The following is a 26935-nucleotide window of genomic DNA, read 5'->3' on the forward strand; positions in this document are numbered from 1 at the left end:
TAATGGCCGAAATGATGGTTCTTCTTCGAAGAAAAGGCGTCTTAATTATCCCTTACTTGGACGATCTCCTGATAAGGGCAAAGTCCAGGGAACAGTTGGAGGTCGGAGTAGCACTATCTCGGATACTGTTACAACAGCAGGGGTGGATTCTAAATATTCCAAAATCGCAGCTGATCCCGACAACAAGTCTCCTGTGCTTAGGGATGATTCTGGACACAGTCCAGAAAAAGGTGTTTCTCCCGGAAGAGAAAGCCAGGGAGTTATCCGAGCTAGTCAGGAACCTCCTAAAATCAGTGCATCATTGCACAAGGGCCATGGTAAAAAAATTGTGACTTCCTTCGAAGCAATTCCAGTCGGCAGATTTCATGCAAGAACTTTTCAGTGGGATCTGCTGGACAAATGGTCCGGATCGCATCTTCAGATGCATCAGCGGATAACCCTATATCCAAGGACAAGGGTGTCTCTCCTGTGGTGGTTACAGAGTGCTCATCTTCTAGAGGGCCGCAGATTCGGCATTCAGTTTTGGATGTTGGTGACCACGGAGGCCAGCCCGAGAGGCTGGGGAGCAGTCACACAAGGAAAAAATTTCCAGGGAGTGTGATCAAGTCTGGAGATTTTTCTCCACATAAATATAGCTAAGGGTAAATTTATAATGCTCTAAGCTTAGCAAGACCTCTGCTTCAAGGTCAGCCGGTATTGATCCAGTGGGATAAAACATCACGGCAGTCGCCCACGTAAATAGACAGGGCGGCACAAGAAGCAGGAGGGCAGTGGCAAAAACTGCAAGGACTTTTCGCTGGGCGGAAAATCATGTGATAGCACTGTCAGCAGTGTTTCATTCCGGGAATGGAAACTGGGAAGCAGACTTCCTCAGTAGGCACGACCTCCACCCGGCAGAGTGGGAACTTCATGGGGAAGTTTTCCACATAATTGTAAACCGTTGGGAATTACCAAAGGTGGACATGATGGCGTCCCGTCTGAACAAAAAACGGGACAGGTATTGCGCCAGGTTAAGAGACCCTCAGGCAATAGCTGTGGACGTTCTGGTAACACCGTGGGTGTACCAGTCGGGTATGTGTTCCATCCTCTGCTTTTCATACCTAAGGTACTGAGAATTATAAGACGTAGAGGAGTAAGAACTATACTCATGGCTCCGGATTGGCCAAGAAGGACTTGGTACCCGGAACTTCAAGAGATGCTCACAGAGGACTTATGGCCTCTGCCGCTAAGAAGGGACTTGTTTCAGCAAGTACCATGTCTGTTCCAAGACTTACCGCAGCTGCGTTTGACGGCATGGCGGTGGAACGCCGGATCCTAAGGGAAAAGGCATTCAGGAAGAGGTCATTCCTACCCTGGTCAAAGCCAGAAAGGAGGTGACCGCACAACATTATCACCACATGTGGCGAAAATATGTTGCGTGGTGTGAGGCCAGGAAGGCCCCACGAAGAAATTTCAACTCGGTCGAATCCTGCATTTCTTGCAAACAGGAGTGTCTATGGGCCTCAAATTGGGGTCCATTAAGGTTCAAATTTCGGCCCTGTCGATTTTTCTTCCAGAAAGAATTGGCTTCAGTTCCTGAAGTCCAGAAGTTTGTCAAGGGAGTATTGCATATACAACCCCCTTTTGTGCCTCCAGTGGCACTGTGGGATCTCAACGTAGTTCTGGGATTCCTCAAAACACATTGGTTTAAAACCAGTCAAATCTGTGGATTTGAAGCATCTCACATGAAAAGTGAACATGCTCTTGGACCTGGCCTGGACCAGGCGAGTGTCAAATTGGTGTTTTTTTTCTCAAAAAAGCCCATATCTGTTTGTCCATTCGGACAGGGCAGAGCTGCGGACTCGTCCCCAGTTCTCTCCCTAAGGTGGTGTCAGTGTTTCACCTGAACCAGCTTATTGTGGTGTCTTGCGCCTACTAGGGACTTGGAGGACTCCAAGTTGCTAGATGTGGTCAGGGCCCTGGAAAATATAGGTTCCAGGACGGCTGGAGTCAGGAAAACTGACTTGCTGTTATCCTGTATGCACCCAACAAACTGGGTGCTCTTGCTTTTAAGCAGACTTTTGCTAGTTGGATGTGTAATACAATTCAGCTTGCACATTCTGTGGCAGGCCTGCCACAGCCAAAATATGTAAATGCCCATTCCACAAGGAAGGTGGGCTCATCTTGGGCGGCTGCCCGAGGGGTCTCGGCTTTACAACTTTGCCGAGCGGCTATTTAGTCAGGGGCAAACACGTTTGTAAAATCCTACAAATTTGATACCCTGGCTAAGGAGGACCTGGAGTTCTCTCATTCGGTGCTGCAGAGTCATCCGCACTCTCCCGCCCGTTTGGGAGCTTTGGTATAATCCCCATGGTCCTTTCAGGAACCCCAGCATCCACTAGGACGATAGAGAAAATAAGAATTTACTTACCGATAATTCTATTTCTCGGAGTCCGTAGTGGATGCTGGGCGCCCATCCCAAGTGCGGATTATCTGCATTACTTGTACATAGTTACAAAAATCGGGTTATTATTGTTGTGAGCCATCTTTTCAGAGGCTCCGCTGTTATCATACTGTTAACTGGGTTCAGATCACAGGTTGTACAGTGTGATTGGTGTGGCTGGTATGAGTCTTACCCGGGATTCATAAATCCTTCCTTATTGTGTACGCTCGTCCGGGCACAGTACCTAACTGAGGCTTGGAGGAGGGTCATAGGGGGAGGAGCCAGTGCACACCACCTGATCCTAAAGCTTTACTTTTTGTGCCCTGTCTCCTGCGGAGCCGCTATTCCCCATGGTCCTTTCAGGAACCCCAGCATCCACTACGGACTCCGAGAAATAGAATTATCGGTAAGTAAATTCTTATTTTCTTTCTAGGAGCTCAGGAGAGCCCCTAGTGTGCAACCAGCTCGGCCGGGCACAGAAATCTAACTGAGGCTTGGAGGAGGGTCATAGGGGGAGGAGCCAGTGCACACCAGATAGTCCTAAATCTTTCTATAGAGTGCCCAGTCTCCTGCGGAGCCCGTCTATTCCCCATGGTCCTTACGGAGTCCCCAGCATCCACTAGGACGTCAGAGAAATGTGGTATTATTATTATATAGGGGAGAGGAGACCGTACAGTGATATATGAGGGGAATAACACAGCTCCCAGCACACACTGATATGTGTATTATTATTATATAGGGGAGAGGGGACCGTACAGTGATATATGAGGGGGAATAACACAGCTCCCAGCACACACTGATATGTGGTATTATTATATAGGGGAGAGGGGACCGTACAGTGATATATGAGGGGAATAACACAGCCCCCGGCACACACTGATATGTGGTATTATTATATAGGGGAGAGGGGACCGTACAGTGATATATGAGGGGAATAATACAGCACCCGGCACACACTGGTATGTGGTATTATTATATATGGGAGAGGGGACCGTACAGTGATATATGAGGGGAATAACACAGCACCCGGCACACACTGGTATGTGGTATTATTATATATGGGAGAGGGGACCGTACAGTGATATATGAGAGGAATAACACAGCACCCGGCACACACAGATATGTGGTATTATTATATAGGGGAGAGGGGACCGTACAGTGATATATAAGGGGAATAACACAGCTCCCGGCACACACTGGTATGTGGTATTATTATACAGGTTGAGTATCCCATATCCAAATATCCGAAATACGGAATATTCCGAAATACGGACTTTTTTGAGTGAGACTGAGATAGTGAAACCTTTGTTTTTTGATGGCTCAATGTACACAAACCTTGTTTAATACACAAAGTTATTAAAAAATATTGTATTAAATGACCTTCAGGCAGTGTGTATAAGGTGTATAAGAAACATAAATTAATTGTGTGAATGTACACACACTTTGTTTAATGCGCAAAGTTATAAAAAATATTGGCTAAAATTCCCTTCAGGCTGTGTGTATAAGGTGTATATGAAACATAAATTCATTCTGTGCTTAGACTTAGGTCCCATCACCATGATATCTCATTATGGTATGCAATTATTCCAAAATATGGAAAAATCCCATATCCAAAATACCTCTGGTCCCAAGCATTTTGGATAAGGGATACTCAACCTGTATAGGGGAGAGGGGACCGTACAGTAATATATGAGGGGAATAACACAGCACCCAGCACACACTGATATGTGGTATTATTATATAGGGTAGAGGGGACAGTACAGTGATATATGAGGGGAATAACAAAGCCCCCGGCACACACTGATATGTGGCATTATTATATAGGGGAGGGGGGGACCGTACAGTGATATATGAGGGGGAATAACACAGCTCCCTGCACACACACTGATATGTGGTGTTATTATTATATAGGGGAGAGGGGACCGTACAGTGATATATGAGGGGGAATAACACAACACCCGGCACACACTGGTATGTGGTATTATTATATATGGGAGAGGGGACCGTACAGTGATATATGAGGGGAATAACACAGCACCCGGCACACACTGGTATGTGGTCTTATATATGGGAGAGGGGACCGTACAGTGATATATGAGGGGAATAACACAGCACCCGGCACACACAGATATGTGGTATTATTATATAGGGGAGAGGGGACCGTACAGTGATATATGAGGGGAATAACACAGCTCCCGGCACACACTGGTATGTGGTATTATTATTATATAGGGGAGAGGGGACAGTACAGTGATATATGAGGGGAATAACACAGCTCCCAGCACACACTGATATGTGGTATTATTATTATATAGGGGAGAGGGGACCGTACAGTGATATATGAGGGGGAATAACACAGCTCTCAGCACACACTGATATGTGGTATTATTATATAGTGGAGAGGGGACCGTTCAGTGATTTATGAGGGGAATAACACAGCTCCCGGCACACACTGGTATGTGGTATTATTATATAGGGGAGAGGGGACAGTACAGTGATATATGAGGGGAATAACACAGCTCCCAGCACACACTGATATGTGGTATTATTATTATATAGGGGAGAGGGGACCGTACAGTGATATATGAGGGGGAATAACACAGCTCTCAGCACACACTGATAATAAGAATTTACTTACCGATAATTCTATTTCTCGGAGTCCGTAGTGGATGCTGGGGTTCCTGAAAGGACCATGGGGAATAGCGGCTCCGCAGGAGACAGGGCACAAAAGTAAAGCTTTCCGATCAGGTGGTGTGCACTGGCTCCTCCCCCTATGACCCTCCTCCAAGCCAGTTAGGTACTGTGCCCGGACGAGCGTACACAATAAGGGAGGAATTTTGAATCCCGGGTAAGACTCATACCAGCCACACCAATCACACCGTACAACTTGTGATCAAACCCAGTTAACAGTATGATAACAGAGGAGCCTCTGAAAGATGGCTTCCTAACAATAACCCGAATTAGTTAACAATAACTATGTACAATTATTGCAGATAATCCGCACTTGGGATGGGCGCCCAGCATCCACTACGGACTCCGAGAAATAGAATTATCGGTAAGTAAATTCTTATTTTCTCTATCGTCCTAGTGGATGCTGGGGTTCCTGAAAGGACCATGGGGATTATACCAAAGCTCCCAAACGGGCGGGAGAGTGCGGATGACTCTGCAGCACCGAATGAGAGAACTCCAGGTCCTCCTTAGCCAGAGTATCAAATTTGTAAAATTTTACAAACGTGTTCTCCCCTGACCACGTAGCTGCTCGGCAAAGTTGTAATGCCGAGACCCCTCGGGCAGCCGCCCAAGATGAGCCCACCTTCCTTGTGGAGTGGGCCTTTACAGATTTAGGCTGTGGCAGGCCTGCCACAGAATGTGCAAGTTGGATTGTGCTACAGATCCAACGAGCAATCGTCTGCTTAGACGCAGGAGCACCCATCTTGTTGGGTGCATACAATATAAACAACGAGTCAGATTTTCTGACTCCAGCTGTCCTTGCAATATATATTTTTAATGCTCTGACAACGTCCAGTAACTTGGAGTCCTCCAAGTCACTTGTAGCCGCAGGCACTACAATAGGCTGGTTCAGATGAAATGCTGACACCACCTTAGGGAGAAAATGCGGACGAGTCCGCAGTTCTGCCCTGTCCGAATGGAAAATCAGATATGGGCTTTTGTAAGATAAAGCTGCCAGTTCTGACACTCTCCTGGCCGAAGCCAGGGCTAGTAACATGGTCACTTTCCATGTGAGATATTTTAAATCCACCTTTTTTAGTGGTTCAAACCAATGAGATTTTAGAAATTCCAAAACCACATTGAGATCCCACGGTGCCACTGGAGGCACCACAGGAGGCTGTATATGCAGCACTCCCTTAACAAAAGTCTGGACTTCAGGAACTGAAGCCAATTCTTTTTGAAAGAAAATCGACAGGGCCGAAATTTGAACCTTAATAGATCCCAATTTGAGACCCATAGACAATCCTGATTGCAGGAAATGTAGGAATCGACCCAGTTGAAATTCCTCCGTCGGAGCACTCCGATCCTCGCACCACGCAACATATCTTCGCCAAATGCGGTGATAGTGTTGCACGGTTACTTCCTTCCTTGCTTTAATCAAAGTAGGAATGACTTCTTCCGGCATGCCTTTTTCCTTTAGGATCCGGCGTTCAACCGCCATGCCGTCAAACGCAGCCGCGGTAAGTCTTGAAACAGACAGGGACCCTGCTGAAGCAAGTCCCTCCTTAGAGGTAGAGGCCACGGATCTTCCGTGATCATCTCTTGAAGTTCCGGGTACCAAGTCCTTCTTGGCCAATCCGGAACCACTAGTATCGTTCTTACGCCTCTTTGCCGTATAATTCTCAATACTTTTGGTATGAGAGGCAGAGGAGGAAACACATACACCGACTGGTACACCCAAGGCGTTACCAGCGCGTCCACAGCTATTGCCTGCGGATCTCTTGACCTGGCGCAATACCTGTCCAGTTTTTTGTTGAGGCGAGACGCCATCATGTCCACCATTGGTCTTTCCCAACGGGTTACCAGCATGTGGAAGACTTCCGGATGAAGTCCCCACTCTCCCGGGTGAAGGTCGTGTCTGCTGAGGAAGTCTGCTTCCCAGTTGTCCACTCCCGGGATGAACACTGCTGACAGTGCTATCACATGATTCTCTGCCCAGCGAAGAATCCTTGCAGCTTCTGCCATTGCACTCCTGCTTCTTGTGCCGCCCTGTCTGTTCACATGGGCGACTGCCGTGATGTTGTCCGACTGGATCAACACCGGTTTTCCTTGAAGCAGAGGTTCTGCCTGGCTTAGAGCATTGTAGATTGCTCTTAGTTCCAGAATGTTTATGTGAAGAGACGTTTCCAGGCTCGTCCACACTCCCTGGAAGTTTCTTCCTTGTGTGACTGCTCCCCAGCCTCTCAGGCTGGCGTCCGTGGTCACCAGGATCCAATCCTGTATGCCGAATCTGCGGCCCTCCAATAGATGAGCACTCTGCAACCACCACAGAAGAGATACCCTTGTCCTTGGAGACAGGGTTATCCGCTGGTGCATCTGAAGATGCGACCCTGACCATTTGTCTAACAGATCCCTCTGGAAAATTCGTGCATGGAATCTGCCGAATGGAATTGCTTCGTAAGAAGCCACCATTTTTCCCAGGACTCTTGTGCATTGATGTACAGACACCTTTCCTGGTTTTAGGAGGTTCCTGACAAGCTCGGACAACTCCTTGGCTTTTTCCTCCGGGAGAAAAACCTTTTTCTGAACCGTGTCCAGAATCATCCCTAGGAACAGCAGACGAGTTGTCGGCATTAACTGGGATTTTGGAATATTCAGAATCCAGCCGTGCTGTTTTAGCACTTCTTGAGACAGTGCTAATCCCCTCTCTAGCTGTTCTCTGGACCTTGCCCTTATTAGGAGATCGTCCAAGTATGGGATAATTAATACGCCTTTTCTTCGAAGAAGAATCATCATCTCGGCCATTACCTTTGTAAAGACCCGAGGTGCCGTGGACAATCCGAACGGCAGCGTCTGAAACTGATAGTGACAGTTTTGTACAACGAACCTGAGGTACCCCTGGTGTGAGGGGTAAATTGGAACGTGGAGGTACGCATCCTTGATGTCCAAGGACACCATAAAGTCCCCTTCTTCCAGGTTCGCTATCACTGCTCTGAGTGACTCCATTTTGAACTTGAACTTCTTTATGTACAGGTTCAAGGACTTCAGATTTAGAATAGGTCTTACCGAGCCGTCCGGCTTCGGTACCACAAATAGAGTGGAATAATACCCCTTTCCCTGTTGTAGAAGAGGTACCTTGACTATCACCTGCTGAGAGTACAGCTTGTGAATGGCTTCCAAAACCGTCTCCCTTTCGGAGGGGGACGTTGGTAAAGCAGACTTCAGGAAACGGCGAGGCGGATCTGTCTCTAGTTCCAACCTGTACCCCTGAGATATTATCTGCAGGATCCAGGGATCTACCTGCGAGTGAGCCCACTGCGCGCTGAAATGCTTGAGACGACCGCCCACCGCCCCCGAGTCCGCTTGAGAAGCCCCAGCGTCATGCTGAGGCTTTTGTAGAAGCGGGGGAGGGCTTCTGTTCCTGGGAAGGAGCTGCCTGTTGGTGTCTCTTCCCCCTTCCTCTGCCTCGTGGCAGATATGAATATCCCTTTGCTCTCTTGTTTTTAAAGGAACGAAAGGGCTGCGGTTGAAAAGTCGGTGTCTTTTTCTGTTGGGGAGTAGCTTGAGGTAAAAAGGTGGATTTCCCGGCTGTAGCCGTGGCCACCAAATCTGATAGACCGACTCCAAATAACTCCTCCCCTTTATACGGCAAAACTTCCATATGCCGTTTTGAGTCCGCATCGCCTGACCACTGTCGCGTCCATAAACTTCTTCTGGCCGAAATGGACATAGCACTTACCCGTGATGCCAGTGTGCAGATATCCCTCTGTGCATCACGCATATAAAGAAATGCATCCTTTATTTGCTCTAAAGACAGTAAAACATTGTCCCTATCCAGGGTATCAATATTTTCAATCAGGGACTCTGACCAAACTACTCCAGCACTGCACATCCAGGCTGACGTGTATATACTTTTTTGGATATTTTCCATCCTCCTATCTGTTGGATCTTTAAGTGCGGCCGTCTCAGGAGAGGGTAACGCCACTTGTTTAGATAAGCGTGTGAGCGCCTTATCCACCCTAGGAGGTGTTTCCCAGCGCGCCCTAACCTCTGACGGGAAAGGGTATAAAGCTAATAACTTCTTTGAAATTAGCATCTTTTTATCGGGGGCAACCCACGCTTCATCACATACATCATTTAGTTCTTCTGATTCAGGAAAAACTATAGGTAGTTTTTTCACACCCCACATAATACCCTGTTTAGTGGTACCAGTAGTATCAGCTAAATGTAACGCCTCCTTCATTGCCAAAATCATATAACGTGTGGCCCTACTGGAAAATACGGTTGATTCGTCACCGTCGCCACTGGAATCAGTGCCTGTGTCTGGGTCTGTGTCGACCGACTGAGGCAAAGGGCGTTTTACAGCCCCTGACGGTGTTTGAGGCGCCTGGACAGGCACTAACTGATTGTCCGGCCGTCTCATGTCGACAAACGACTGCTTTAGCGTGTTGACACTATCCCGTAATTCCATAAATAAAGGCATCCATTCTGGTGTCGACCCCCTAGGAGGTGACATCCCCATATTTGGCAATTGCTCCGCCTCCACACCAATATCGTCCTCATACATGTCGACACACACGTACCGACACACAGCAGACACACAGGGAATGCTCTTAACGAAGACAGGACCCCACTAGCCCTTTGGGGAGACAGAGGGAGAGTTTGCCAGCACACACCAAAAGCGCTATATATGACAGGGATAGCCTTATAATAAGTGCTCCCTGTATAGCTGCTTTTATAATATAATTTCTGCCACTATTTTGCCCCCCCTCTCTTGTTTTACCCTGTTTCTGTAGTGCAGTGCAGGGGAGAGACCTGGGAGCCGTCCTGACCAGCGGAGCTGTGTAAGGAAAATGGCGCTGTGTGCTGAGGAGATAGGCCCCGCCCCTTTTCCGGCGGGCTCGTCTCCCGCTCTTTAGTGTATTCTGGCAGGGGTTAAATATCTCCATATAGCCCCGGAGGCTATATGTGAGGTATTTTTTAGCCAAATAGGTTTTCATTTGCCTCCCAGGGCGCTCCCCTCCCAGCGCCCTGCACCCTCAGTGACTGCCGTGTGAAGTGTGCTGAGAGGAAAATGGCGCACAGCTGCAGTGCTGTGCGCTACCTTTAGAAGACTGAGGAGTCTTCTGCCGCCGATTCTGGACCTCTTCATGTTTCAGCATCTGCAAGGGGGCCGGCGGCGAGGCTCCGGTGACCATCCAGGCTGTACCTGTGATCGTCCCTCTGGAGCTGATGTCCAGTAGCCAAGAAGCCAATCCATCCTGCACGCAGGTGAGTTCACTTCTTCTCCCCTAAGTCCCTCGTTGCAGTGATCCTGTTGCCAGCAGGACTCACTGTAAAATAAAAAACCTAAGCTAAACTTTCTCTAAGCAGCTCTTTAGGAGAGCCACCTAGATTGCACCCTTCTCGGCCGGGCACAAAAATCTAACTGGCTTGGAGGAGGGTCATAGGGGGAGGAGCCAGTGCACACCACCTGATCGGAAAGCTTTACTTTTGTGCCCTGTCTCCTGCGGAGCCGCTATTCCCCATGGTCCTTTCAGGAACCCCAGCATCCACTAGGACGATAGAGAAATGTGGTATTATTATATAGGGGAGAGGGGACCGTACAGTGATATATGAGGGGAATAACACAGCACCCGGCACACACTGGTATGTGGTATTATTATATAGGGGAGAGGGGACCGTACAGTGATATATGAGGGGAATAACACAGCACCCGGCACACACTGGTATGTGGTATTATTATATAGGGGAGAGGGGACCGTACAGTGATATATGAGGGGAATAACACAGCACCCGGCACACACTGGTATGTGGTATTATTATATAGGGGAGAGGGGACCGTACAGTGATATATGAGGGGGAATAACACAGCTCCCGGCAGACACTGTTATGTGGTATTATTATATAGGGGAGAGGGGACCGTACAGTGATATATGAAGGGGAATAACACAGCACCCGGCACACACTGGTATGTGGTCTTATATATGGGAGAGGGGACCGTACAGTGATATATGAGGGGAATAACACAGCACCCGGCACACACAGATATGTGGTATTATTATATAGGGGAGAGGGGACCGTTCAGTGATTTATGAGGGGAATAACACAGCTCCCGGCACACACTGGTATGTGGTATTATTATATAGGGGAGAGGGGACAGTACAGTGATATATGAGGGGAATAACACAGCTCCCAGCACACACTGATATGTGGTATTATTATTATATAGGGGAGAGGGGACCGTACAGTGATATATGAGGGGGAATAACACAGCTCTCAGCACACACTGATATGTGGTATTATTATATAGTGGAGAGGGGACCGTTCAGTGATTTATGAGGGGAATAACACAGCTCCCGGCACACACTGGTATGTGGTATTATTATATAGGGGAGAGGGGACAGTACAGTGATATATGAGGGGAATAACACAGCTCCCAGCACACACTGATATGTGGTATTATTATTATATAGGGGAGAGGGGACTGTACAGTGATATATGAGGGGGAATAACACAGCTCTCAGCACACACTGATATGTGGTATTATTATATAGGGGAGAGGGGACCGTACAGTGATATATGAGGGGAATAACACAGCACCCGGCACACACTGGTATGTGGTATTATTATATAGGGGAGAGGGGACCGTACAGTGATATATGAGGGGAATAACACAGCACCCGGCACACACTGGTATGTGGTATTATTATATAGGGTAGAGGGGACCGTACAGTGATATATGAGGGGAATAACACAGCACCCGGCACACACTGGTATGTGGTATTATTATATAGGGGAGAGGGGACCGTACAGTGATATATGAGGGGGAATAACACAGCTCCCGGCAGACACTGTTATGTGGTATTATTATATAGGGGAGAGGGGACCGTACAGTGATATATGAAGGGGAATAACACATCTCTCGGCACACACTGATATGTGGTATTATTATATACAGGAGAGGGGACCGTACAGTGATATATGAGGGGAATAACACAGCCCCCAGCACACACTGATATGTGGTATTATATAGGGGAGAGGGGACCGTACAGTGATATATGAGGGGAATAACATAGCACCCGGCACACACTTGTATGTGGTATTATTATATAGGGGAGAGGGGCCGTACAGTGATATATGAGGGGGAATAACACAGCTCCCGGCACACACTGTTATGTGGTATTATTATATAGGGGAGAGGGGACTGTACAGTGATATATGAGGGGAATAACACAGCCCCCGGCACACACTGGTATGTGGTATTATTATATAGGGGAGAGGGGACCATACAGTGATATATGAGGGGAATAACACAGCCCCCGGCACACACTGATATGTGGTATTATTATTATATAGGGGAGAGGGGACCGTACAGTGATATATGAGGGGGAATAACACAGACCCTGGCACACACTGATATGTGGTATTATTATATAGGGGAGAGGGGACCGTACAGTGATATATGAGGGGGAATAACACAGCTCCCGGCACACACTGATATGTGGTGTTATTATTATATAGGGGAGAGGGGACTGTACAGTGATATATGAGGGGAATAACACAGCCCCCTGCACACACTGATACGTGGTATTATTATATAGGGGAGAGGGGATCGTACAGTGATATATGAGGGGGAATAACACAGCTCCCGGCACACACTGTTATGTGGTATTATTATATAGGGGAGAGGGGACCGTACAGTGATATATGAGGGGAATAACACAGCCCCCGGCACACACTGATATGTGGTATTATTATATAGGGGAGAGGGGACCATACAGTGATATATGAGGGGAATAACACAGCCCCCGGCACACACTGATATGTGGTATTATTATATAGTGGAGAGGGGACCGTACAGTGATATATGAGAGGGATAACACAGCTCCCGGCACACACTGATATGTGGTATTATTATATAGGGGAGAGGGGACCGTACAGTGATATATGAGGGGAATAACACAGCCCCCGGCACACACTGATATGTGGTATTATTATATAGGGGAGAGGGGACCGTACAGTGATATATGAGGGGGAATAACACAGCTCCCGGGAAACACACTGATATTTGGTATTATTATATAGGGGAGAGGGGACCGTACAGTGAGAGGAGATTACGGAAGTGGCTGCATCACATCACAGCCCCAGCAGCATCACAGTCACACTTGCAGCTCACCAGTGAATCTGGGTAACAACATACCGCACTGGTGACACAGAAAACAACCAGGCAGTAGAAGTTTCAGCTTAAGGTAAGTACCTGTAGGTATACATTGCCTGTGCCTGAGCTGTTTATTTAGCGCCTGCAACCTGTAATAGCGGTTGTGATTGGGACAGACGGTATCAGAGATGGGTCAGTGAAGTGATGGGTGACGAGCGATAACCAATAAACAATGCTGCAATACAGGGACCCGCAGCGATATCCTAGCCACTATCTTACAGGGACCCGTAGTGCTATCCTATCCGCTATCATACAGGAACCGTAGCGCTATCCTACCCGCTATCTTACAGGGACCCGCAGTGCTATCCTGCCCACTATCTTACAGGGACCCGCAGTGCTATCATAGCCGCTATCTTACAGGGACCCGCAGTGCTATCCTACCCGCTATCTTACAGGGACCCGTAGCGCTATCCTACCCGCTATCTTACAGGGACCCGCAGTGCTATCCTACCGACCATCTTACAGGAACCCATATCGATATCCTATCCGCTATCATACAGGGACCCATAGCGATATCCTACCCACTATCTTACAGGGACCCGTAGTGCTATCCTACCCAATATCTTACATGGTCCCATAGCGATATCCTACCCGCTATCTTACAGGGACCCGTAGTGCTATCCTACCAGCTATCTTACAGGGACCCGTAGTGCTATCCTACCCGCTATCTTACAGGGACCCGTAGCGGTATCCTACCCCCTATCTTACAGGAACCTAATGGCACACATCTGCCTATATCTAATATCAGGTAATAATACACAGTCATACAGCAATATATGATGAGTACTCAAGGAGTAATTAGGGGCATGTAGCCAAGTGGATGGTATGAGCACTGCACCAGTGTCACCCTATTCATCTACTCCAGACACAGGTAACAGAGCCCCACGTCAGGGCTATTACTATAATAAGCGGCAGGAATTACATGTACAGTGTAAACTGGATGTCAGTACTCCTGTATGTAACAGTATATTGCAGTCACGTATCATCTCCTGATCTACACATCTGATATATTCCTCAGGTGCCGGACAGCAGAAAGGATTAGAACCAGTAACTCAGACGGACACAGAGGCCGGTGACAGAAGGCGATGATGGAGAATGGCCGGGTCTCCACGTCACTGGGTAAGAGGAGGCGTAATCACAGTCCTGAGGAAGGGGGGAGGGGGGTGATATGGGATGCACACCCTAATATCTTCAGCAGGGTACATAAGGTTTCCACAGGGAAACAATGGGGTGAAGCGGTGGATCAGGAATCCGGGCACCAAACAGTTAAATTTTTCAGCTGCGCGGCTTCCCTCCTCTATAACCCCGCCTCCAGGCACAGGCAACTTAGTTTTAAGTTGGTGCCTGCAGTAAAGCAGGTGCACTGACCAGAGGGCTGCTATTGCAGCCGTAAAAGATTTATCATTTTTCATCTTATTCCTGCTGGGGACAACCTCTGAGATGGGTACTTGCGGCGGGGACATCCACATCTCTGGCACCGCTACGTTTATGGACCTAGGACTGCATGGCCGACCCAAGGGGGGCATGTAAGAGGGTTCTCCTTGCAGGACCTGCTGCTAAATCGTGGTCCTCTGGACACTGCTGCGAGCAGGGACCGCACTAGACCACCAGTGCAAGTGGGCACTGGTCCAGTGTTTTAACGCCACTTTTGTAAGGCCCACAGTACATGAGGTTGAAGACCAGCATAGGGGGGGGAAGCTTTGACCTGTAGCCCCTCCCCCGCCTCTGGGCGCCGTCTACTGCAGATTTCCCGCCCTTGAGCTGCCTCACTCTCTCTTCCCTCACAGAGCCCAGGCAGCCATCTTACAGCAAGGCAACAAGCAGGTCTCCGTGATTGCTGGGCTATGTCTCTTTGTAAAAATGCCTGAACAAGCCAGGTTTTACATAACTTAATTATTCTACCTGTCTCATAAGGCTGTGTAGTTGATATAAGTGTGATCTGCAGTTATATTGTACACGTTTCTTAATTATCCTACCTGCCTCAGGGCTGAGTAGTTGATATAAGGGTCCATTGCAGTATTATTGTATAATATTCTGCCTTGTGTATGACTTTGTGCATTTTTCTGCTGTCTGCTTTCAGTGTATCTCAGATATCTATCACTGTTATTTCATACCCTGGGCTTCGGTGCTGTTTGGGTTATATTTCACAGAATTTCTCATACGTCCTAGAGGATGCTGGGGTCACATCAAGAACCATGGGGTATAGACGGGATCTGCAGGAGACATGGGCACTGTAAGACTTTCAAAGGGTGTGAACTGGCTCCTCCCTCTATGCCCCTCCTCCAAACTCCAGTTTAGAATCTGTGCCCAGTGAGACTGGTTGCACTCTGACGATCTCTACTGAGTTTCTCTCAAAAAGACTTATGTTAGGTTTTTTATTTTCAGGGAGACTGCTGGCAACAGTCTCCCTGCTTCGTGGGACTTACGGGAGAGAAGTCAGACCTACTTTTGTGAGTTTAAAGGCTCTGCTTCTTTGGCTACAGGACACCATTAGCTCCTGACAGTCTGATCGCTAGGTACACCTAGATGCTCGTTCCCAGAGCCCGCCGTCACCCCCTTTGCAGAGCCAGAAGTCAGAAGACAGGTGAGTAGAAGAAGAAAAGAAGACTTCAGTGACGGCTTCTGAGGTACCGCAGCGCTCGCACGCTGGGTGCCATGCTCCCACACACAGCGCCACTACAGGGTGCAGGGCGCGGGAGGGGCGCCCTGTACAGCATATTTGACCTCTATAAGTAACTGGCAAGAGCATCATAGTGCCAGGGCACTGTCCGGACCCCCGCCAGTATAAAAATGTATTTGAAAAGAACGGGTCTGAAGCGCGCCAATACGGGGGCGGAGCTTAGCCCTCACAGCACACAACCCAACGCCATTTTCTCTACACAAGGCTGCAGAGACGCTGGTCCTTCCTCATACTGCTGCATAAGTATCAGGGTGTAAAACGTGTGTGTGGGGGGGGGGGTCACAATTATTTTGGTGCATTATATGTACATTATAAAAGCGCTGCAGGTCTGGGGCATTTTCTGTGGTGTTTCAGACCGGATTGAGCGCTGGGGTGTGAGCTGGCAATAACTCCCTCTGTGTCTCTCTGACAGGCTTTACTGTGGGTCTGTCCCCTATAGGCCCAGTGTGTCTGGGTGTGTTGGGTGCACGTGTGTCGGTATGTCTGAGGCGGAGTGCTCTTCCCAGGAGGAGACTATGTTAGGGACACAAACGGCTGTGGGAGTGACCCTGTCGGCACCGCTGACACCTGATTGGGTGGATGCAAATGTGGCTCTGATAAATAAGAGATTGGATAAATCTGAGTGGCATGGAAGAAATCCGTAGAGTCCACACCCCCTCTGGGTCACAAAAACGTTAATTTGCCCAGCTGGCAGACACGGATACCGACACGGACACTGACTGAAGTGTCGACTACAGTGATGCCAGATTAGATCCTAAACTGGCAAAGAGCATTCAGTACATGATTGTCGCAATAAAAGACGTATTCATATCACTGAGGTGGCTCTTCCGTCCCCTGACACGGCAGCCCTAAAGGATCCTGCGGATCGTAGGCAGGAAAATACATTGAAATCCATTTATATCACCACAGGTACACTACTCAGACCAGCCATTGCGTCTGCGTGGGTGAGTAGTGCTATCGAAAGATGGGCAGATAACTTGTCATCTGAAATAGATACCCTGGATAGGGATAGAGTTCTTTTGACACTAGGTTATATCAGGGACGCTGCAGTCTACCTAAAGGAAGCTGCGAGTGATATTGGCCTCTTGGGATCAAGGGCCATTGCCATGGCAGTCTCAGCTAGAAGAGCATTGTGGATTCATCAATGGAATGCTGATGCTGACTCTAAGAAAACTATGGAGTCTCTACCATATAAAGGTGGTGTATTGTTTGGTGATGGCCTCGCTGACTTGGTATCTACGGCTACCGCGGGTAAGTCATAATTTTTACCTTATGTGCCTGCACCTCAAAAGAAAGCACACCACTATCAGATGCAGTCCTTTTGGCCCAATAAATACAGAAAAGGCCGAGGGTCTTCCTTCCCTGCTTCTAGAGGAAAGGGAAAAGGTAAACAATCACCAGCTGTGGCCGGTTCCCAGGAGCAGAAGTCCTCCCCGACTTCTGCCAAATCCACCACATGACGCTGGGGCTCCTCTGCGGGAGTCCGTACCGGTGGGGGCACGTCTCAGGCTCTTCAGTCAGTTCTAGGCTTGTTCGGCCCTGGACCCATGGGTTTTAGAAATAGTGTCCCAGGGGTACAAACTGGAGTTTTAAGACGTTCCCCCTCGCCGATTTTTCAAATCGGCCTTGCCAGCTTCTATTCCGGACAGGCAGGTGGTATGCGCCGCAATACAAAAATTGTGTCACAATCAAGTTATTGTCAGGGTTCCCCCGTCGCAACAGGGAGAAGGCTTTTAGTCGAGCCTGTTCGTGCTACCGAAGCCAGACGGCTCAGTCAGACCAATCCTGAACCTCAAATCCCACAATTTCTACCTGAGAAAATTCAAGATGGAATCTCTCTGGGCAGTGATCTCCAGTCTGGAGGATGGGTATTTTATGATGTCGGTAGACATGAAGGATGCCTACTTACATGTTCCCATTTATCCTCCACATCAGGCTTACCTGAAGTTTGCAGTTCAGGATTGTCATTACCAATTTCAGACGTTGCCGTTTGGTCTGTCCACGGCTCCGAGGGTTTTCACCAAAGTAATGGCCGAAATGATGGTTCTCCTGCGCAAACAAGGAGTCACAATTATCCCATACTTGGACGATCTCCTGATAAAGGCGAGATCCAGGGACCAATTACTGCAGACATTACGCTCTCCCTGACAATTCTGCAGCAACATGGTTGGCTCCTAAACTTGCCAAAATCACAGTTGGTTCCAACGAGATTGCTGTCGGTTTTGGGAATGATTCTGGACACAGAATTACAGACAGTTTTTCTTCCAGTGGAAATGGCTCTGGAAATTCAGAACCTGGTCAAACAAATTCTGAAACCAGCAAGAGTATCGATCCATCAATGCACTCGGTTGCTGAGGAAGATGGTGGCGGCCTATGGGGCCATTCAGTTTGGCAGATTCCATGCCAGAGTGTTTCAGTGGGACCTCTTGGACAAGTGGTCCGGGTCCCATCTGCACATGCACCGAAGGATAATCCTGTCTTCCAAGAGCAGAATCTCACTCCTGTGGTGGCTGCACAGCTCTCACCTCCTAGAGGGACGCAGGTTCGGGATCCAGGACTGGATCCTAGTGACCACGAATGCGAGTCTCCGAGGCTGGGGAGCGGTCACACAGGGGGAAAGCTTCCAGGGAGGATGGTCAAACCAAGAAATTTGTCTACACATAAACGTTCTGGAGTTAAGGGCCATTTACAACGGCCTTCTGCAAGCGGAACATCATCTTCGCGATCGGGCCGTCTTGATTCAGTCGGACAACATAACAGCAGTAGCATACATAAACCGCCAGGGCGGAACAAAGAGCAGAACGGCAATGGCAGAGGCCACAAAGGTTCTCCGCTGGGTGGAAAGGCATACAAGCGCTCTGTCAGGGATCTTCATTCCAGGAGTGGACAACTGGGAAGCAGACTTCCTCAGCAGACACGATCTCCATCCAGGAGAGTGTGGTCTTCATCAAGAGGTCTTTGCAGAAGTGATAAGTCTTTGGGGAATTTCTCAAAGAGACATGATCTCGTCTCGCCTCAACAAGAAACTTTGTAGATATTGTTCCAGGTCGAGAGACCCTCAAGCAATAGCAGTGGACGCCCTGATGACACCATGGGTGTTTCAGTCGGTGTATGTGTTTCCTCCGCTTCCACTCGTTCCAAAAGTGATAAAGATCATAAGACGAACAAAGGTTCAAGCGATCCTCATTGTTCCCGACTGGCCAAGGAGGGCTTGGTATCCAGATCTTCAGGAATTACTCATAGGAGATCCCTGGCCTCTTCCTCTGAGGGAGGATCTGTTACAGCAGGGGCCGTGCGTGTTCCAAGACTTACCTTGCGTTTGACGGCTTGGCGGTTGAACGCTGGATCCTAGCCCGACCGTGCGTTTGACGGCTTGGCGGTTGAACGCCGGATCCTAGCCCGAAAGGGTATTCCCAAGGAAGTCATCCCCACTCTTATTCAGGCCAGAATAGGAGTAACGTCTAAACATTACCACCGTATTTGGAGAAAATACGTGTCCTGGTGTGAATCCAGGAAGGCTCCTACGGAAGAATTTCAGTTAGGACGTTTTCTCCATTTTCTACGAGCTGGTGTGGATGCGGGCCTAAAGTTGGGCTCAATTAAAGTACAAATTTCAGCCTTATCGGTTTTCTTCCAAAAACAATTGGCCTCCCTTCCAGGAGTTCAGACTTTCGTGAAAGGCGTGTTGCACATCCAACCTCCCTTTGTGCCCCCAGTGGCACAGTGTGATTTTAACGTGGTGTTACAATTCCTTCAATCTCATTGGTTTGAACCTTTACAGAAGGTAGAGTTGAAATTCCTCACTTGGTAAGTGGTCATGCTGTTGGCCTTGGCATACGCAAGGCGGGTGTCTGAATTAGCGGCCTTGTCTCACAAGAGCCCTTATTTGATCTTCCATAATGATAGAGCAATGTTGAGGACTCGTCAGCAATTTCTGACGAAAGTTGTTTCGTCGTTCCACTTGAACCAACCTATTGTGGTGCCAGTGGCTACTGACGCCTTGCTGGAATCAAAGTTTCTTGATGTAGTCAGAGCTTTGAAAATTTATGTTGCCAGAACGGCTCAGTTTAGGAAAACGAAGGCTCTGTTTGTCCTGTATGCTCCCAACAAGATTGAGGATCCTGCTTCCAAGCAGATTTGCGCGCTGGATCTGTCATATGATTCAGCATGCTCATTCTACGGCTGGATTGCCGTTACCGAAATCGGTGAAAGCCCATTATACCAGAAAGGTGGGCTCGTCCTGGGGGGCTGCCCGGTGGTCTCTGCATTACAACTTTGCCGAGCGGCTACTTGGTCGGGTTCAAACACCTTTGCGAAGTTCTACAAGTTGATACCCTGGCTGATGAGGACCTCATGTTTGGTCAATCGGTGCTACAGAGTCATCCGCACTCTCCCGCCCGTTCTAGAGCTTTGGTATAACCCCATGGTTTTTTATGTGACCCCAGCATCCTCTAGGACGTATGAGAAAATAGGATTTTAATACCTACCGGTAAATCCTTTTCTCTTAGTTCATAGAGAATGCTGGGCGCCCGTCCCAGTCCGACTGTATCTGCAGTTTTTTGTTACGTTTCAACACATGTTGTGTTACGTTTTTTAGTCAGCCTGTTGCTGACGTTGTTCATGCCGTTGACTTGCGTTATGTTGAATGCCATGTTGTACGGCATGTTTGGTGGTGTGAGCTGGTGTGTATCTCACCTTGGTTTAACAATAAATCCTTTTCCTCTAAATGTCCGTCTCCCTGGGAACAGTTCCTTTAACTGGAGTCTGGAGGAGGGGCATAGAGGGAGGAGCCAGTTCGCACCCATTGAAAGTCTTAAAGTGCCCAAGTCTCCTGCGGATCCCGTCTATACCCCATGGTTCTTGATGTGATCCCAGCATCCTCTACGGACTAAGAGAAAAGGATTTACCGGTAGGTATTAAAATCCTATTATCACTGTTATTTAATAGCCTGGGCTTCGGTGCTGTTTGGGTTATATTTCACAGAATATATCTATATATGAATATTATATCTGTGTTTCAGTCACATAATACCCTACACTAATTACTTTGCATATATTGTACTGGTACGTCCACTTTGTGTTGCTAGCATGTCTAACAAAAAGGGAGACAAACAGGCTGTAGCTCCTGTGTTAATCTCCTGCAGAGGTTGCTCAGCCGGTGTAGCTGAGGAAGATATGTTACATGATGGTCTCTGTGCTTTTTATTATCTCCCAGTCAGTCTGCGGCTCCTTCCCCCACGCAGGAGCCTCCATGGGCAGCCTTTTCCACACTGTTGGGTACTCTGGTAGAACGCCTCGCACCCCCTATGGGTCCACTTGTGGCTTTACCCCCTAATGTAGTACCTATTGTGGACCCGCTGTGGGCGGAAAACTTGTCTAATCAGCTACAGCAACTAAATCAGTCCCTGACAAGACATAAGGCTCCAACAGGACATAAACGTGTCTCTGGTCACTCTAAGCAGTCTACCTCATCCTCGCAATCCACAATCCTCTCTGATGTCTCATCTGAAGAGGAGGGGGGAGTATATGGCTCTATCTGACTCATGTGGTGCAGAAGAGAATGCTCCACTGTTAGTAGATGTCTCTGCCCTTGTGGATGCTATATTCTTCAACTCGCAGACAAGGAGGAACCCACTACAGTGGCTAAGAAAACTGATATGTGTAAGAAGCAGAAGGTGTTTAAAACTGAATTGCAGCATTCTGATCATTTATTGGACATTAGACTGGAATCCTGGACCACTCCTGGTAAGAAGTTCCCTGTTTCTAAACGGGCTTTAGCTTGTTATCCTCTGCCAGCAGATATATGTAGCAAATAGGAAAATACACCTTTGGTGTACTCTAATGTCACCCGTCTGGTGGTGTCAGCCACCCTGCCTGTTACCACTGTTACATCCCTGAGGGAACCAACAAATAAACGTATTGAGGGTTGCCTGAAATCTATTTATTCCCTTACAGAGGCCATACATAGGCCCACTATAGCTGCTTCCTTGCCTGCTAAGGCTATAGAAGCCTGGGTACAGGCACTTGAGGAAGAGCTGCATGCGGATATCTCTGAGGAAGGTCAGAACTCATTAAAACTGCTTCTTATTACATTCAGGAAGCATCAGCTGAGGCTGGTGTGTTGGCCGCCAAGGCGTCTGGTACATCCATTCTGGCACGCCATATCCTGTGGTTAAGACCTTGGAAGGTGGAACTAGATTTCAAGAAAATCTTGGAAATTCTCCCCTTCATGGGGGATATTCATTTTTAGGGAAGAACTAAACAAAATTGTGACTTTCTTAGCGGAGGCCGTGCTCAGAAGGCTAAAAGTACTACTTTTCGGTCCTTTCATCCACAAGGAAAGGCTAAGGGACAGTCATTCCCTAGACAATCTCGTCCTTCCAAATCCTCCAAGGCCAAACAGCCCTGGGCGACCTGCCAGCCTGACGCAAAAACCTATGGCCTGACTGGACAGGCCTTCCCCTAGAAGACCCCAGGGTGGGAGGCCGACTTCTGCACTTCGCTCAGGCTTGGCACACGACCACTTCAGATGCTTTGGTACTAGAAGTTGTCTCTCATGGGTACGCTGCCTTGTTCAATTGACTCCCCCTCACCAGTATTTCACCACGGGCCTACCATCGGACCCGATAAAGGCACAAATCTTACAAACTGCGGTCAGTTCTCTCCTTTACTTGGGAGTGATCGTGCCGGTTCCTCAGTCTCAAAGGGGCAGAGGTTACTACTCGACTGTTTCTGGTTCCAAAACCCAACGAGTCACACCGGCCTATTCTCAACCTCAAATCTTTGAACAAGTTTGTGAGAGTCTCCAAATTTCGCATGGAAACTTTGCGTTCAATAGTTCTGGCCATGGAACCTGGGGACTACATGGTTACCCTGGATAAACAGGATGCGTATCTGCATTTTCCTATTGCCACTTCGCATCAGCAGTTCCTGCGGTTTGCAACCTACATGACCAATTCTAGGCTCTGCCGTTTGGACTGGATACGGCTCCTCACATCTTTATCAAGGTCATGGCCGTTATGACAGCTCATCTCAGTTGCCAGGGTGTACGGATTCTTCCTTACCTGGACGACTTGCTGATTCTGTCGAACTCACAGGAAGTTCTACTCAGTCATCTCGAACTGACGGAAACCTTCCTACAGGCTCACGGTTGGCTGATAAATTGGAAAAAGTCCTCCCTGGTTCCATCTCAAAGCATGGTAGACCTGGGGGCACTCCTCGATACTCACAGTCAAAGACTGTATCTGTCGCCAGACAAGGTTCTGGAAATATATATAAAAGAATTCAGGCGCACAAGAAATATATCACTCAAAATGGTTGACTATAATATAAGGTCACTTATAATATTGCTCACAGCTGCCAGTCGATACTCTAGTGTACTGAAATAAGATATATATATATATATACACACAATTAAGCTGAAACAAGCCAATCAAAGAGCGTTGTATTTAAGCATTTAATAAAACATTTTCACATTACATAAAAAAATATATATCTGCGCTCATGTGTGGACGGTTTCTTCAGAAGGTTTGTAAGGGCAGGTAGAGACCCCAGTATTTAACTGGTCTTCAACCAATCAGTGTCCACATCTTATTTTCAACACCTGAATCAACAGGTGTGGTCTAATTGTTTAATGCTGCAGACAATAATAATTTAATAGAAAGTAAACAAAAATAATAATAATAGTAATGACATGATAAAAAATGGCATCACATCGGAACAAGAAAGATATCAGTATTTAATCATTAGCACATGTCAAATATTATAGTGGGAAAAAGACATGTCTCATAGTGGACGCTTCCATAGCACAACAGACTAATAACCTGTCTACTAGAGAATAAGACAATGGGTCTCTAAGTTCGAACCCAAGTATGAATAGATAATAATTTTTTCTTATAATTCATATTTCTGCTGCGGGGTACACTGGGCTCCACAAGGATAGACATAGGGGTGTAGAGTAGGATCTTGATCCGAGGCACCAACAGCCTGAAAAGCTTTGACTGTTCCCAGAATGCATAGCGCCGCCTCCTCTATAACCCCGCCTCCCTGCACAGGAGCTCAGTTTTGTAGTTGGTGCCGCAGATAGCAGGCACATAACAGAGGGGCTGCTCCAGGCAGCCCTAAGAAAAGCTTTTTAGAAGAAAAGTGAAGACTTCAAGGGCAGCAGCAGTGTGTAAATGTCTTGTGACATTCACTGCTGCAGCTCCAGCTCTCCCCAGCGGCCCTGTACACTCCCGAGCCCTGGTTGCCGGGTAACTACAGCAGGAGGCTCCGGTTTTCTTCCATGGTCAGGCACACACGACGGGGGCTCTCTGGGATCGCGTGGCCGTGCTTCGGGAGGTGGTGAGTGGGTCCCGCTTGCGGGACCCGTACTTTATTGCGATCCGGCGCGTTCAGTGGGAGGCGGGCCACGCGCGCTGGCGGTGGACACTGTGGCAGTACAGGCGATCCCACTAGATCACCAGGGCATGGGTGCAGGTCAGGTTTTCTCTTTAAACCATTTTAATAGTAGCGCACAGTACCCAGTGGTTTTGCCAGCAGGGGGATAAGGCTTATACCTGGAGCCCCTCCCCCAGCCCCAGGGCGCCATTTCCAGCAAGTGTTCCAGCCCTGCAGCTGCATCTCTGTCTTTTCCTCACTACCTGTCAGTGTCTGGGCGCAATTTCTCTCAGCTCACTGTTCCTGGGACTGCTTGGGCAAATCCTCCTGTGTAAAGCCGCCTGGTTGTCGGCGCTGTGACTTTACATGACACTTAAGTATTCCACCTGCCTTTTTTAGACAGTGATAGTTAAGAAAGAGTGCATTTAGTCAGGGTTTTCTAGTACAATTACCCTGTGATATACATCCAGTTCTTATTGTGCAGTGTTATATCTATAGACTATATAGCTATATAAGCTAGTCCAGTGCAGTATTATTGTCAGTAATAACCTCTGTATTGTTTAACTGTGACTATATGTGTGTGCATTAGCTTGCTGTGTGGTGCGTCCGGTTTTATAATTATATAGGATATTCACAAGATATACTTTAATACGTATTTTTCTCTGTGATTTAGTCACCATATCTCTCCTTAATCTCTGCTTGTGCTGACTACACTGCGCAGGGGTTTGGGTAAGAGGTATTGTGCTGCTGCCAATTGAACTGTGTTACCTGATACTGCAAGTTATATCATGTCTGTTCTGAGGGTAACGGTTCTGGGGCGGAACACACTGCCCGTGTTGCTGAAGCCACAGATCCATATGAGGAGAATATAGCAGTTGTGGGTTCTGGTTCTAGGGGCTCCTTGCCCCCCAGTGGGACTGTGGCAACGGAGGTCCATAATGACCCACCGTGGGCTGCTTTTTCCATGCTTCTGCATATGCTAGTTAATTAACACCCCCTATGGGACCCCCTATGCCAGTGCAACCGTATGTGGTCCCTGCAGCTAATCCACCGTGGGTGGACAATTTGTCTGCTCAGTTGAAGAAGTTGAACCAGTCCCTGACTACTAAAAAGTCTGACCCTCGCTCGCCTAAGCCCAAGGGGGCCTCTAAGCGAGCTCTTATCTCCTCACAATCCACTGCTGTCACTGACTGACTCCTAAGAAACCTGATAGGTTCAAGCGTCAGAATGTGTTTAAACAAGTTTCTCTGACGTCCTAGTGGATGCTGGGAACTCCGTAAGGACCATGGGGAATAGCGGCTCCGCAGGAGACTGGGCACAAAAGTAAAGCTTTAGGACTACCTGGTGTGCACTGGCTCCTCCCCCTATGACCCTCCTCCAAGACTCTGTTAGATTTTTGTGCCCGGCCGAGAAGGGTGCATTCTAGGAGGCTCTCCTGAGTTTCTTAGAAAAAGTTTAGTTTTAGGTTTTTTATTTTCAGTGAGACCTGCTGGCAACAGGCTCACTGCATCGAGGGACTAAGGGGAGAAGAAGCGAACCTGCCTGCTTGCAGCCAGCTTGGGCTTCTTGGCTACTGGACACCATTAGCTCCAGAGGGACCGAACACAGGCCCAGCCTCGGAGTCCGGTCCCAGAGCCGCGCCGCCGGCCCCCTTACAGAGCCAGAAGCAAGAAGAGGTCCGGGAAAATCGGCGGCAGAAGACATCAGTCTTCACCAAGGTAGCGCACAGCACTGCAGCTGTGCGCCATTGCTCCTCAGGCACACTTCACACTCCGGTCACTGAGGGTGCAGGGCGCTGGGGGGGGCGCCCTGAGCAGCAATAAAAACACCTTGGCTGGCGAAAATACATCACATATAACCCCCAGGGCTATATGGATGTATTTTAACCCCTGCCAGAATACAGCAAAAAGCGGGAGAAAAGTCAGCCGAGAAGGGGGCGGAGCCTATCTCCTCAGCACACTGGCGCCATTTTCCCTCACAGCTCCGCTGGAAGGACGTCTCCCTGACTCTCCCCTGCAGTCCTGCACTACAGAAAAGGGTAAAACAAGAGAGGGGGGCACTAATTAGGCGCAGTATTAACATAAACAGCAGCTATAAGGGGAAAAACTTCTATAAGGTTATCCCTGTATATATATATAGCGCTCTGGTGTGTGGTGGCATACTCTCCCTCTGTCTCCCCAAAGGGCTAGTGGGGTCCTGTCCTCTATCAGAGCATTCCCTGTGTGTGTGCTGTGTGTCGGTACGATTGTGTCGACATGTATGAGGAGGAAAATGGTGTGGAGGCGGAGCAATTGCCTGTAATGGAGATGTCACCCCCTAGGGAGTCGACACCTGAGTGGCTGAGCTTATGGAAGGAATTACGTGACAGTGTCAGCTCTTTACAAAAGACGGTTGATGACATGAGACAGCCGGCTACTCAGCTTGTGCCTGTCCAGGCGTCTCAAAAGCCATCAGGGGCTCTAAAACGCCCGTTACCTCAGATGGCAGATACAGACGCCGTCGCGGATACTGACTCCAGTGTCGACGATGAAGAGACGAATGTGACTTCCAGTAGGGCCACACGT

At 48.3% G+C, this 26935-nt stretch overlaps 1 protein-coding gene across 1 annotated transcript in view; it reads left to right on the forward strand.

The window, feature by feature from the left end:
- Nucleotides 1-14401: 14401 nt before the first annotated feature.
- The window catches only part of LOC135057145 (zinc finger protein OZF-like), a 52780-nt gene continuing 40246 nt past the window's right edge, over nt 14402-26935 (forward strand). The window contains exons 1-3 of the mRNA XM_063963042.1: nt 14402-14432; nt 21612-21737; nt 21948-22108. Of these exons, the coding sequence (XP_063819112.1) occupies nt 14402-14432; nt 21612-21737; nt 21948-22108 (318 nt within the window). The remainder of the gene's footprint in view (nt 14433-21611; nt 21738-21947; nt 22109-26935) is intronic.

Source organism: Pseudophryne corroboree, chromosome 3 (genome assembly GCF_028390025.1).
Source record: "Pseudophryne corroboree isolate aPseCor3 chromosome 3, aPseCor3.hap2, whole genome shotgun sequence".
Taxonomy (NCBI): Eukaryota; Metazoa; Chordata; class Amphibia; order Anura; family Myobatrachidae; genus Pseudophryne; species Pseudophryne corroboree.